Genomic DNA, 14,744 nt, shown 5'->3' with positions numbered 1-14,744 from the left:
CAGTTTGTTTAGTAAATCGATCTAATGAGAGTCTCCCCCAACACCACCAAAAGTATTATCCAATGACATGTTAAACACTTCATGTACTCGCATTTGCTCTCTGTAAGAGCTAAAAATCATATTTATTAGCATAAAAGTTTGACCCATGCTCGTTTGTGTTTTGGTGGATTAATGCAAATCGTTGTTGGACGTGGAGAAGGTAAGACCAGATAGTTTTGAGTTGCGGTCATATTGAAGTGTGAGCGAGTTAAAAAAAACAAACCGTTTGTTTCTACATTTTACCTGCTTATATAGGAATTTAAAGAAGTCATTACTAACCTAAGCTACATGGTAAAAAAATTAATTCGTTCGGTTTGAACAAAACTGGCTATGACGTCAACATTCGTGTCTTTTTTCTTATTGACAAATAAAAATGTAGCCTAGCCTATGTGTTTCTTACAGAACATGTACAGGATTTGAAGTTGTGAGCATAAATAAGCAGTGCTTATGTTAAATTATTACTATATTACATTTTTTATAGTCATTAAGTAAGGTTTATAATATGCTAAATTCAATCTTTACAGCATTCTCTCAATTATCTTTGCATTGAAAATAAATTACTTTAAATGGTTGCATTTTTTTTCATTAAAAATAGGCTATTATTATACGTAATATAATTATTTTACACAATTGCCTAAACAAAAGTCATATTAAATGGCTGTTTTAATACAAAACTGAATGTAGCCAACCTTGATACTGCAAGTTTCTCTTTTACTTCTAAGCCGTTCTAGTTTGACCTTGAATTTATTTTGATTTTGAAATCGTATGATAGAGCAACTAATGTAGAGTATATTGCAATAGGATTTTAAGTAAAGTAGTCTCTCGGCATTGGATTTGTTAGTGAGGTGTAATGCAATTTATTGAAAATAAAGGATATGAAATAGATGCCCTCACTAGCAAAACTCTTATCACGTGAACATTTGAGCACTTCCTCATTTAAACATTGTTTGTTGGAGTGAAGTTAAAATGTAACCTGTGCGGTGTTGCCTCAGAGTATCCATGTGCTTACTGAATCTAATGTCAAATCCTTAAAGTCTGGTTTATTTAAAATGTTGTATCTTTTATTTTAATATTTTTTGTAGCCTCTGTTTATACAGTAATGGTGCTATTCTGTTTGACTTTCTATTGTAGATTAAAGTAGTGTAAGGCAGTTTAGTCCAGAGACACCTGTTTGGTTTCCTTTATGGCTTTGCACATGCATTGTACAGGGCTGTCTGTGCTGCACTATTGTTGTTTTTGTGACGTTTTTATTCTTATTATTCTGCCCTAAAATAATTTTTTTTTGTGTTAGGTAAACTCTTAAAGTGATAAAACGACCCCCATTTCATTCTAAACCTGTATGCGTTTTATTTCTTCTGCAGAATGCAAAATGAGATATTTTGAAAAACATTGGACCCCATTGACTTTTTAAAAAACATTTTTTTAATATATCTTCTTTTGTGTTCTGCAAAAGAAGGAAAGTCACACAGGTTTGGAAGGACATGAGGGTGAGTAAATGATAACAGAATTTTCATTTTTGTGTGAACTATCCGTTTAAGAAAAATTTATTACATTGAAATGTTAACATGCAAAACAGAATTTGTGTCTGACAAATGTAAATGATGTCTATAATATAATTGCAACAGAACGGCTGTAACTGAGATACCTAGTTTTTAAATATTAATTGAGCATTAACCTATAAAAAAACAACATTTATGCAACTTCATTTTAAGCCATGACGCGTCTCAAACTGATTGATTTACAACATCTTGTTTACAAAAGGAAGCTCCTAGTTCTCCTAATGTGCATTTATAAATGCATTGTTCTTCAGTCCTTGCCATATTTTGGTTATGGGGTGGTGTATTGCTTTTTAAGACTGTCAATTTGCCTGATAATTGGGCCTGTTGGTTGGGCTCCACCAATAAAACCTCTGGTTTCTTTCTGGAACAAATGGGGAATACTGTTATCTCTTCATCCTTCTGATAAGTATAGGATAAGGGGAGAAGATAAGTTCTGTGCAAGGAGGTGAGGAGTCTTGGCCAAGGCTCCTCCCTTGTCTTAGAAGATGACAAATCAGCATTCTGAAGAGATGGTCAACCTTATGCTGCTCTCAGTTCTCTCTCCTAGAGACACTGTCCCAGGACGACTTTAAGTAGGGATAGCAAGCCAGGGATGAAGTTTTCACCAACTCCTCTCCCTAAATCCTTGTTGGACATGGATGTAGCCAATTACTGCGAGGGCCTAGACCCGAACTATAGCACACTGGGCTTTGAGAATGCAGAGGTGCTTTATTGTGGTGGTGAGTGCTGTGCATTTTGTCCAAAAATATGTTTTGAAGCAGATGGGGTTGATGCTGCTTGCTGCTCGAATTTTGTGTTTGTTATAGTGTCGTTACTGAAGCATTAACTAATGTCAATTCTAACTGATGTGGGTGTTAATTTGGCTTGGTATGACTGACTTGCACGTGCCTGGATGGGACAGGCGCCGTGTCATGGCTGGTTTAATAGCTGTCTGAACTGTCTGGAATGATTTGTCCCAGCAGAATCATTTACCTCCTAAAGGAGATAACTGTTAGCTAACTATTTAGAAAGTCTTTCCATTCAGTTTAAAATTCAACAGAGGGTTTCACTCAAATCCTGAGAAAAGAGTTCTGAGTCTCAGGATTAGAGACAGGGTTCTCCATGGGTTGATAGGTTGGGAAAAAAGACAAAACGGGATATATTTAAGTGTAAGTTTAGTATATTTTGTACAACTTCAATGTTAAAGTGATAGTTCACTCAAAAATTAAAACTCTGTCAATTGTTCCAAACCTGTATGAATTTCTTTCTTCTGTTGAACACAAAAGTATTTTTTCCCCCCATACTATAGAAGTCAATGGGGCCCTTCAACTGTTTGATTAACCATACTCTTCAAAATAACTTCTTTTGTGTTCAGCAGAAGCAAGAGAATCACACAGGTTTGGAAGAACTTGAGGGTGAGTAAATTATCCCTTTAATTCAAAGCAAGAGCAACAATTAACTCATATAAGAGGATGGACGGGATGGATTTTGAGGCGTGAAATTATCTTATTTTTTACTTTTATTCTCATTTACTAAAGGGACCCTGGGGCATCATGGGAAATGTATTTGTCAAGAGTGCAATGTTGTCACTTCTAACTTTTAAACCTAAGTACCTTTGGTTATCCATGGTCCATATCTTTAGCCACTCTAAGTCATCACAATCTGATGTGATTTATCCAGTTCGGTTCTCCATTAACCTAATGCTGGATTAAAATTGCTTTAGAGATTTCCCAGTTATCTTTACAGTTCTTTACAGTACATCTAAACACAGAAAGATAGAGAATATATAGAGAAAGAGATAGAGAAAGGTCATAAATAACTGGAATAGAAGCTATTTAAAGGCAAACGCACACTCTCTGTTGGACAGCTAGACAAATCATTATTTGGTTCATTTTAATTCAGATTTTCCTAAAATGAAACAAATCAATACATTTACATTTATGCATTTGGCAGAGACTTACATTGCATTCTAGGTACACATTTGACTTTTTTGTCAGTTCTTACACAAATACACAATACACTTTATGTTGAGAACTGAGTAATCAGTAAAATTAGATCTGTCATACTAACTTGACCGAATCTGTTGATGTGTTAGCATTGAAAAAAATGTGTCATATGGTAACATCTACATTAACTGATAATAATAACAAAAAATTACACTACTGAATCACCCTCACCCAGTCCAGTCCCATGCAGAGCAAAGCATGCTGGGAACTGAAACTTGTCTAAAGAATGCAAATAGATAAACTAATGTTTTACCAATTGTAATAGGTTGCACACAGTGAAATTAAGCATTGTGTTGCATTAGCTCATTTTATTTCAATTTTGCAAAAAGCAAAACTCAAAACTTGAGTTGATTATATTGGCTAAATTGTGTATACATCTGGGCATCCTTCAGCTTTCTTTAGCCATCCTATGCTTAAATGGACAGTTCACCCAAAAATTCTGTCATTTACTCACCCTCATATCGTTCCAAAACTGTATGAATCTCTTTCTTGAGTGAAAAACAAAAGAATATATTTTGACAAATGTCTCAAATGTTTTTTTTAAATCCGTATTATGGAAGTCAATGGTCACCAAAAAGGTTTGTGTTCTGCAGAAAAAAGTAAGTCATGTAGATTTGGAACAACATAAGAGTGAATAAATGATGACAGAATCTTAATTTTTGGGCGAATCTCTCTAATTAAGCCCATAAAGCTGTGAATATTGTGAAATAGTTTTCCAACCCATTTCTCATCGTTTCATGTTAAGTTCTATAGCACCTTACTCTGAAACGAAATACTTCAAAACATGCTCTGCAGATGTACGAAATTGCCTCTCTGCGGCCACACGTGCCCTTTGCATTCAAATGATGTTTTATTCTGAAATGGGAAGGAATCACTTTGGGAATAAACTAAATCAGAAGAGATTGCTTTCAACCCACATTAACATTTATCCACGAGATGTCAATCTCCATTGAGTATCTGTCTATGCGATAAAACAGAGGCTAATCCTAATTAAGTCTGTCCTACAACAGCAGGAGGCTCCAATCAGTCTCAGCGCATAAAAGCCTAAAGTCCCCTGCTGCATTTCTTTTGTTGAAATGTTATGATTTTGGATGCACAAAGGAATGATTGATTTCTCATCCTTGTCTATATGAACAGAAGGGTGCCACTCTCTGTAGCATTAGAAGGTCTTTTAGGATGAGCATCCTTTGTTCACTTATGCAGAACTCTTCCTTATTCTCCTCGTTAGCTCTTATGATTGAGAGACCGAGTAAAAAGGCCGAAATTTGATAGACGTGTCGTGCTGTAGCTTTTTTGCTCTGTGTTTGTTAGTCTCTAGCTGGGTTAGCGTAGCATCTAGAAACTTTGCAGCAGTAGATTTCCACTATTTAGTGTTCTCGATGTAAAATAGACACGATTCTCTATAAAAGCGAATCATTGAGCCCTCACTTGACTGAATGAACAGTTGTTGCAACTTGCAACTTGAACCAAAGTGTTCAGGTGGTAATAACATTGTGTGTGATGATCTCAATCCTGACTGTCCGTGTTGTTGTTCACAGAAAACATGCCGACAGAGCCCAACATCAGTCAAGGAGAAAATGGCGTGAGCTCCAACTGCGCAATCTGTGGCGACAAAGCCACAGGTAAACATTATGGCGCCTCCAGCTGTGATGGCTGCAAAGGCTTCTTCCGCCGGAGCATCAGGAAGAGTCATGTCTACTCCTGCAGGTACACCACACATCCAACTGAGATGTCCACGCCATAAAATGAATATTGTGTACTGAAAATCATTTTTATGTGGGAAAGGAACGTGTTCAGTGTTGTTTTAATCATATTTATGAATAGCTTTTATCTTAAATGTTCAGTTTTCACTTAAGTTTAAGCTTTTTTATCTAATATTAAAATGTTATTTCAGCTTTATTTTTATTAATGAACGAGTTTTAAGTAGTTTCAGTTAACAATAAAAATATAGAATGGCAATTGAGAGCAAAGAAATGAAATCCTTTTTAAATTAAACAAACAAACATGGTAACACTTTACAATAAGGTTCCATTTGTTAACATTAGTTAACATGAGCTAACAATGAATATATCTCTTAAGTGTTGTTAATCTTAGTTAATTCCAACATTTACTAATACATTATTAATATCAAAAGTTGCATCTGTTAATATTATTTAATGAACCTGAGCTAACATACAATATACAGTTATATTTAACTGACAAAGATGAATAAATACTGAAGGTACTTTATCTTACAGTCCTTTTTAATGTTACATGTAGTTACTATAGTAATAACTATAAATTATGCATAATTACATGCAACTAACCCTACAACAAACCTAACCCGGCAACACTTTATGTTACAGTCCTTGTTACATGTTACATGTACTTACCATACACTCTAAAAATGCTGAGTTAAAAACCCAGCAATTAGGTTGTTTTAAGCAAACATTTAACACAACCGCTGGGTTAAAACGACCCAATTGCTGGGTTAAAACAACCCATTCACTGGGTTAGTCCATTTTCAACCCAACTTGGGTTGTTTTTAACCCATTTTTTAGAGTGTAGTGATAACAGTGAATTATGCATAATTACATGCAACTAACACTCAACCAAATCCTAATCCTACCCTAACCCTATTGTAAGTACATGTACTTAATTAATATTACTCAGTACTTAAATATATAATTACACTGTAACAGTGACACCTTAAAATAAAGTGTAACCCCTAACCCTATAGTAAGTACGTATACATAGTTAATTAATGTTACTCGGTACTTACACTGTAACAAGGACACCTTAAAATAAAGTGTAACCATTTTTAGCTAATGTTACACTCTAAAAAATGCTGGGTTAAAAACCAGCATTTGGGTTGTTTTAACCCAGCTGTTGGGTTAAATGTTTGCTTAAAACAACCCAATTGCTGGGTTAAAACAACCCAAACGCTGGGTTAAAACAACTCAATCGCTGGGTTAGTCCATTTTCAACCCAACTTGGGTTATTTTAACATAGCATTTTTTAGAGTGTAGTCAATGCATCGATGGGCCCTAATATGACCTTTCTGTAAAGTGTTACTTATTGTAAAGCGTAAACAATATAACCTGATTCACAACTGAATGCCCCTTATGAGCCGATTCTTCTTAATGAATCATTCAAAAAGACTCACGAATCAGTCATGAACTCAGATTGAATTGGTTTAATGAGTTTGACCAATTCACTGAACCATAAGCTATTATTCCTGTCATGTCTATATCAAAATTTAAAGAGAATCGTTTAAGCATCTGGAATTGTTCAGTGAAATTGGAATTAGAACCACATACCTTTAATTCCTTACAGTTCCCATTTCTAATAATTGACCAAAAAGCACAAAGACTGTTTTTTAAAAATACATTTATTGCTGTAATGTTAACATGGCATTTTCAAAAATGATGGTGTTTGCTCTTGTGATCTTCTTTTTGGGCAGGTTTAATCGTCAATGTGTTGTTGATAAAGACAAAAGAAACCAGTGCCGTTTCTGCAGACTTCACAAATGCTTTCGAGCTGGAATGAAGAAAGAAGGTAAACATTTTACATGCAAACATTTCCCCCACAAATGCTCCCATTTCCCACAGTCTTCAACAGACATCTCATGGAGTAACAAGGAAGAGGGAACTCAAGTGAGTAAAATAGATGATGCCATAAAACTTGCCCTGATTACACAAGGATGTTTAGTTTATTGGATGTATAACCTTGGCTTAGACTTTTATGATGGGCGATCATGTGCTCTCCACCTCACTTTCCGTGCGTACAAGTTGTTCAGGACTGTGGTCAGTTAAAGTTTTACCTCTAGCTTATGCAGGGTTTTGTATTATTTTTTTTAATTTGTTCACCATCGTTTCCCATTTCTTTTGAAAAGAAAACCAGCCTAAAATGGTTTACTGGTATTGGCTGGCTTAATCTAGTTTACCTTGGTGTCCAAGCCGGTGTTTACCTGATTAACAAACTGGTCTTCCAGCCAAAACTCCTCTTAAACTAGCAAACCAGACCAGGCCAGCAAACAATTTTAGGCTAGTTTTTTTCTCAGCAGGTATCTTCTGAAGTTTACATATGAGAAAAATCACACATACCTGTATCACATTTACAGTATATTTATTTTCAGCTTCTATTTCCCAGTAGAACTCATAGAAAGTATCCAAAAAAAGTCTAAATAACTACATTTGCATAGAGAAAAGTATTTATTTAATTATTTAAAGTAATGCAGAATACAGTAACATGGCCAGTAGGAAATATTTATGGCTGGCATATTTTCCCAATTCATTCATCATTGGCAGGTGTGACAAAAAGGTAATTTTGGACTCTTTATATGCTTAATGTCGTTAATACATTAAAATGAATGATTCATTCTACCAGTGAGCCCCATATTTCTTCGCAGTGTGTGAGATTTTCTGGAACTAAGCTTGAGAAACACACCCATCAACTTGGCTAATCAGTAATAACTCCTAACTGTTATTAGCTCACTAATCAGCAAAATTGTTTGTGCTTCTTTTAAGCTGTGCAGAATGAGCGGGACCGTATCAGCTCTAGGAGGAACATGCAAGACTCGCATGATCTGCCGCCAATCACAGCCCTCGCTCATGCTGAAGCTCTCTCGCAGCAGGTAAACTGTCCTATCAAGGTTAATCAAAACGCTCACACGCACACACAAAAAGAAAGAGAAAGAATATCCGTAGAAAAGGGCAGAGACAAGGAAAATGAAAAACATGCATATAGTTACGGTATCTGCGGCAATAACATTTATTGCTTTTAAACAATAAATCATTGCTGTGATTGTCAATTAAAGCAAAGGTGTATGGTTTTAATGCATTCTGCTGGAGATAAATAGTCATCAAAGGCAAAAATTAACCAGCAACAGGGCTGATTAAAGAAGGAAGAGAGGTTTCATCACAGTGACTCTGATGAAGTTCTGCTCAGTAGTTAATAATAACAAAGAGAGATAAATAACAACTGTAATTTGCGTGAGCGTTCCTTTCTTTGAGCATCAGTCAGTGTCATCAACATTTCTAATTATCTGCATGAGTACCTGTGTGAATTTACCCTGAGAGAGGCAACAGCCTGTGCGAAAGCATTTTTAGAGGACACGGTAAATTCGGTTCTTCTCTCGTCTGTCTCTCAGCAGATCAACGCCGCCAGCCCAATGGGCCCTGCTGATGTTTCAGAGAAAAAATCAGCCACTATCAGTGACGTCTGTGAATCTATGAAGCAACAGCTGCTTGTTCTGGTAGAGTGGGCTAAATACATCCCAGCCTTCGGCGAATTGCCACTTGATGACCAGGTAATGGCCGTTGGAAAGCAACGCTGGCTGTGCTAATTGGGGAGGCCCTTGGGTTAAATTGCAGGGCCGTTCACTGAAGCTCAATATTTGCTATTCACATGGCTGACTTGGTTTAGCCTCCATTTAGCATGCTGTCTGTGTTGCTCGAAATTTCGGAGACCCCCCTTGCATGTATTGTTATTGAACATGCAGAACCTCCTGACGTTTAAATATGAGCTTTAGGGTTAAACATATAAAAATGGCATTTTGTTCATGTATAATAGCTTCGAGGTCTGTGTACTGTATGGTTGTGTACTCCTAAAAGTTGACAGAATTGTTAAAAATGGGTAGTTTTTCTCTTCTGGACCAAAATGTATGACTCCATTTAGCATTATAAAGATTACATTTTGTCACCTGCAATCAACTAGTAAGCTTAGATGGCAAATGTTTGGCTGGTTAGGATTGCCCAGTTAGCCCTCTGCTGGTAGAGACTGTAACTACACTATGCGTTTCTATAAATTGGAAAAAATAAAATTATATATACAGTCAAACCAAAATTTATTCAGACACCTTCAACATTTTCTCAAATTATCACCATAGTTTAAAAAATGGTAATAAAATATGACAAGAACTCAGAGTTAAACTGTGTCAGAACAAATTCATCTTGATAATGTCAGATAACTTTGATAGAAAGGTATGTAATGGATTATAATCAACCAATCAGCTCTCAGCTGTTAAATATATGCACACAATTAGATAATACCAATTTAGGTCAACCAATAACCAAGCAATGCTTAATTTTGTTCAGTCTGTGGTGTAAAAGGTCGCATTAGCAATTAAAGAAAAAACACTTAAGCAAAACATGCAGGTCAAAATGTTTCTATCAATTTTACTGGTTGTATGAAGTATGAAGATAAATATAATATGTCACAGTTTACTTTATTTTGCTATCCTCACTTACATAAATGAACAATAGTGTCCTGCACCCACTAGTAAAAAATTATATGTGGTGTCTATATAATTTTTGGATTATTAATTAATATATATATATATATATATATATATATATATATATATATATATATATATATATATATATATATATATATATATATATATATATATATATATATATATATATATATATATATATATATATATATATATATATATATATATATATATATATATATATATATAAAATAAATTAATACTTTTATTCAGCTATGACACATTACATTTATCAAAAGTGACAGTACAGACATGTATAATATTACAAAAGATTTCTATTCCAAATAAATGCTGTTCTTTTGAGCCTCCTATTCTTCAAAGAATCCTGAAAAAAAAACTGTCACGGTTTCCTCAACTGTTTTCAACATTGACAATAATAAGAAATGTTTCTTAAGCATATTAGAATGATTTCTGATGGATCATGTGACACTGATGACTGGAGTAATGGTTGATGAAAATATATTAAAATAGAAAACATTTCACAATACTGTTTTTACTATATTATTGATTAAATGAAAAGGCAGCCTTGATGAGCATAAGAGACTTTCAAAAACAAAGTCTTACTGACCCCATATTTTCGAACAGTGGTGTATGTGTATTTCCTTATAGCATATTTTCATTACATTTCATTGGGGTATAGTAGGTTTACAGAAAACTGTTAAACCTGGCCTCGTTTTTTTTACAGGTTAGTTTATTACGAGCTCATGCTGGTGAGCACCTTCTCCTTGGTGTGGCTAAAAGATCAATGCCATACAAAGACCTCTTGCTTCTAGGTATCTTTTAATAGAAAGTCATTTTCACATTTCAACATAATTACAGATGGACAATTACACAGACACACACATACACACTCAAGCGGATCTTTTGTTTATTATTTTCCATGTAGGTAATGGCTGTGTTGTCCATCGAAACTGCCCCGAGCCGGAAATAGGTCGCGTGTCTAACCGAGTCTTGGATGAACTGGTATTACCCTTCCAGGACATCCAAATTGATGACAATGAATATGCAGCTCTAAAGGCCATTGTGTTCTTTGATCCAGGTATATGCAAATAAAACAGAACATTAATTTAACACCCAATGTGAATCTTGAAACACAGCCATAAATGTTACTTTTTTTTTTTTTTACTTTTAGACTCCAAAAGCTTAAGAGACCCCTCTAAGATCAAGGCGATGCGCTATCAGGTTCAAATGAGTCTGGAAGACTACATTAATGACCGGCAGTATGACTCGCGTGGGCGATTCGGCGAGCTTTTGCTGCTGCTTCCTACTCTGCAAAGCATCACCTGGCAGATGATTGAGCAGCTACAGTTTATCAAGCTTTTTGGTCTTGCCAAGATAGATAACCTGCTGCAGGAGATGCTTCTTGGGGGTGAGTATGAGGTGAAGCATTCAATTGCATGGGCTTTTGGATCTTTCTCTTATAATACTTCATATTACACTGAAAAATGTAAAATGGTGAGGCAAAATGATGTATGTGCTGTCCCATATTAAGACATTACTGTCATTTGATTACGGTAGACTAGCTAAGGGAAACATCACTATTATTATTGCTCATTCTTAGCATTATGGATCCGATCAAACACTTAACCTTAAGTATGAAATTTTGGCACATAATTTATGCTACGGACATGAATGCTACTTCAAATCTTGTGGATTCGCCATACCTATTTTCTAAATGCATGCTATTGATCTTATTGAGTTATTGAGAATGATTCATCAACGCAAATGCTTTATTTTCTAAAATTTGTTTCCATCAAAATATCTTAATCTTTCCAGCGTAAATTCTCTCTGGTGACGTATGATAATATTCATTATAAATGATTTATTCATGCACATCTTTAAAAATGCCTATGTCATTATGCATTGTCAAGGTTCTGGAAAAATAGAAAGGATTAATTTGATGCATTGCAGCGAGTTATGTACTTATGCATTGTCATTTGTTTTAAGTGGTGTTTATGGTACTGTATTGTGTTGATGTGGTGTATTGATGCAAGGGATGCGAGACCATTTTGGGAAGAAGTTCCAACAAGTAAAATTGAAATTAAAAGAAAAAACTGTCGCAACTTCCTTTTCATGCTGTGTAATATTACCAAAGACTTTAGACATACAAAGATGGTGAACTCGTATTACTATGAATGGAAGTGCAACATATGGTAAAAAAAGCCAATCGCCAATTGGTAAAGTCATTGCATCACTGCAGATGCCTTTAGTTTAGGAGAACAGAGACTCACACTTATTTATCTGACAGTTGTTGTCAGATTTCATTGGTGATTTCAAATATACAATTTAATCATAAGCTTGGTGAACAGCTTTGGAGAACTTGATTCTCCCCCATTCAAAGAGATAGGAGCTGCATTTGAGTGAAATAGCTGCCCGAGAGGTGTTTCAAAGATGGCCGCCGAGTGAAATTACTTGCCTTAAAGGATTAGTTCACTTCAAAATGAAAATTTCCTGATAATTTACTCACCCCATCTCTTCCAAGATGTCAATGTCTTTCTTTGTTCAGTCGAAAAGAAATGACGTTTTTTGAGGAAAACATTCCAGGATTTTTCTCCACATAATGGTTTTCAATGGCAACAAACAGGTTGAAGGTCCAAATCAATGCAGTTTTAAAGGGCTTCGAAGGGCTTCAGAGGGCTCTGCGCGATCCCAGCTGAGGAATAGGGTCTCATTTAGCGAAACCATCTGTCATTTTCTAAAAAAAGTAATATTTATATACTTTTTAACCTCAAATATGTGACTTCGGTGTTGTTCTTCTTCACTGCGTATGGCGTCATCATGCCGGAAAGGTCACACGTGATGTAGGTGGAAGTACTGACCTAGTGCCGAAAAACTCCATCTCATGTTCTCCTCCCACTTTAAAATTGTCCAATGTTGTTGTTTTACCTTTATTTTTGTTAATGCCGTTTCATTTAGTTCGTTTTAACACTGGGTCGGTAGCTACTTCCACGCACATCCCGCACGTGACCTTTGCAACTTGATGGCGTCATACATTTGAGGTTAAAAAGTATATAAATGTTTATTTGTTTTAGAAAATGGCAGATGGTTTCGCTAGATTAAGACCCTATGCCTCGTCTGGGATCGTGCAGAGCCTCTGAAGCTCTTCGAAGTCCTTTGAAACTGCATTGATTTGGACCTTCAATCCGTTGGTTGCAATTGAAATACATTGGAAAAAAAAACTTAATTTCTTTTCGACTGAAGAAAGAAAGACATGCACATCTTGGATGAGATGGGGGTGAGTAAATTATCAGGACATTTTCATTTTGAAGGGAACTAATCCTTTAAAGGGACTATTACTTCAAATGTGCGCTATGTAACTTTGGTGGCTCTATCGCCACCTGTGGTTGTAAGTTGTCGGTAGCATATCTGCCACCATATAGCCAGACTTCTTTTCTTTACTTATGGACGTGATGCACATAAAATCTGACTTGACGTCTCAAAATATATATTATTATTGTAGGCTTACTTTAGTAAATCAGGATAAATTAAGAACATAGTTTTTTATATAGTCACTCAATAATGGAATTTATTTATTTTTGCAGGTTTAACCACAGAACAACCTCACTTACATCACAATGGTCACCCTCAGATTCCAATAACAGGACAGACTATAGTCATTAGCTCCATACCAGGACCTGCACATTCACAGCAGATGGGTAAGATTGTCTTTTATTTATCTGTTCATAAATATAGTGTGTCAGCTCTTTTAAATACCTGATTTGAATAATTTGCTCATGGCATACAAAGCTACTTTAAGTGCATTTTATAGCTTTTCTGTTTCTTCAGCATCCCCAGATACACCTATTCCGTCTCCCACTTCAGTACAGAACCAGAAGGCCTACGAGCTCGCCGACAGCCCAGTTCTCCTGCTACCACCACAGCCCATGTCAAACAGACCCTCTCCTGAGCCTCCCCTATGAGTCTCCTCTCTAGCTCAGGCTAGATATGTGAAAACTGTGTGAGTTACTCCCTGCCCCACCTCCAGTGCAACATATTTAACTGATCGAAAGAGAACTTTACAAACAAATTCCAAAATGTTTCGTCTAAGTGGACCACCACAAATTGAAATAATTATGTTGGAAAGATTTATGGTGTGTTTTTCGTGCTGCCAGACCTGGTTTCTCCTTATTAGTAAATGCAGACAATATTAGTTTATTGATAACAAATTATTGTCAGTTACAAGAGACATTTTTTTGTACTATTAAAAAGTCTAGATTTAATTTATTTAAAAAATTATACTTGTGTATACTGTGACACTCATGAAATGTTAATATTTGCTTTAAAATTTGCCCTTTAACACATGAATAAATAAATACTCTTTGAGTCTGAGTTGTTTTTTTAATTGATGGATTAATTTGTTTTGTTTGTTTAACGTTTTACAACTTTTAAAAAATGTTATAGGCTATATTGCATGATAAATGTAACTCATGCTATAAAGTATCAATGCACACAGAAGACATATTGACAGTTTTGCTACAACAGTTTTATTCAGTAGATGGAAAATATTGAATTAAACCAAAGCAGCTAATGTTTAGCTGAAAGCCTCATTGTCCTTCTACATTTTAATTTTACATATACACTTCCGTTCAAAAGTTTGAAATTGGTTAGATTTAAATTGAAGTCTTGTGCTAACCAAGGCTGCATTTATTTGACCAATAATACAGCAAAACAGTAGAAATTTGACATTTTACCATTTAAAATAATAGTTTTTTTCAGTTTAATATCTTTTCAAATGTAATTTATTCATGTGATGGTAAAGCTCAATTTTCGACAGCAATTACTTCAGTGTCACATGATCCTTCAGAAATCATTCTAATGTGCTAATGTTTTGCTCAAGAAACATTTCTTATTGTTACCAATTTTGAAAACATTTGTGCTGCT

The 14,744-nt window shown here is 35.2% G+C and overlaps 1 protein-coding gene across 2 annotated transcripts; it reads left to right on the top strand.

The window, feature by feature from the left end:
- The first annotated feature begins 35 nt into the window (after positions 1–35).
- Positions 36–14,393, top strand: hnf4g (hepatocyte nuclear factor 4, gamma). 2 transcript variants are annotated; one of them, XM_079806591.1, is made up of 10 exons: positions 36–199; positions 5,122–5,290; positions 7,026–7,120; positions 8,092–8,198; positions 8,718–8,873; positions 10,549–10,636; positions 10,750–10,902; positions 10,996–11,232; positions 13,406–13,519; positions 13,650–14,393. In XM_079806591.1, the coding sequence occupies exons 1-10, from the start codon at positions 172–174 to the stop codon at positions 13,781–13,783; spliced, it is 1,281 nt and encodes a 426-aa protein (XP_079662717.1). In that variant the 5' UTR covers positions 36–171; the 3' UTR covers positions 13,784–14,393. The 2 variants fall into 2 exon arrangements, with proteins under 2 accessions (XP_079662717.1, XP_079662716.1); XM_079806590.1 differs by having other exon boundaries at positions 62–199; positions 8,715–8,873; positions 13,650–14,202.
- The last annotated feature ends 351 nt before the right edge of the window (positions 14,394–14,744 follow it).

The sequence above is a fragment of the Gobio gobio genome (genome assembly GCF_949357685.1).
Source record: "Gobio gobio genome assembly, chromosome: 23".
NCBI lineage: Eukaryota > Metazoa > Chordata > Actinopteri > Cypriniformes > Gobionidae > Gobio > Gobio gobio.
Note: the sequence above shows the minus strand (reverse complement) of the source record. Positions and strands in the feature narration are given on the sequence as shown.

Bases quoted from the DNA above. Each gene is read 5' to 3' on its own strand.
- hnf4g (XM_079806590.1), top strand. From the start codon at position 172: ATGCAAATCGTTGTTGGACGTGGAGAAG. The intron at 10,637-10,749 runs GTATCTTTTAAT...TTTTCCATGTAG, and splicing joins CAAAGACCTCTTGCTTCTAG to GTAATGGCTGTGTTGTCCAT. The intron at 11,233-13,405 runs GTGAGTATGAGG...TTATTTTTGCAG, and splicing joins GCAGGAGATGCTTCTTGGGG to GTTTAACCACAGAACAACCT.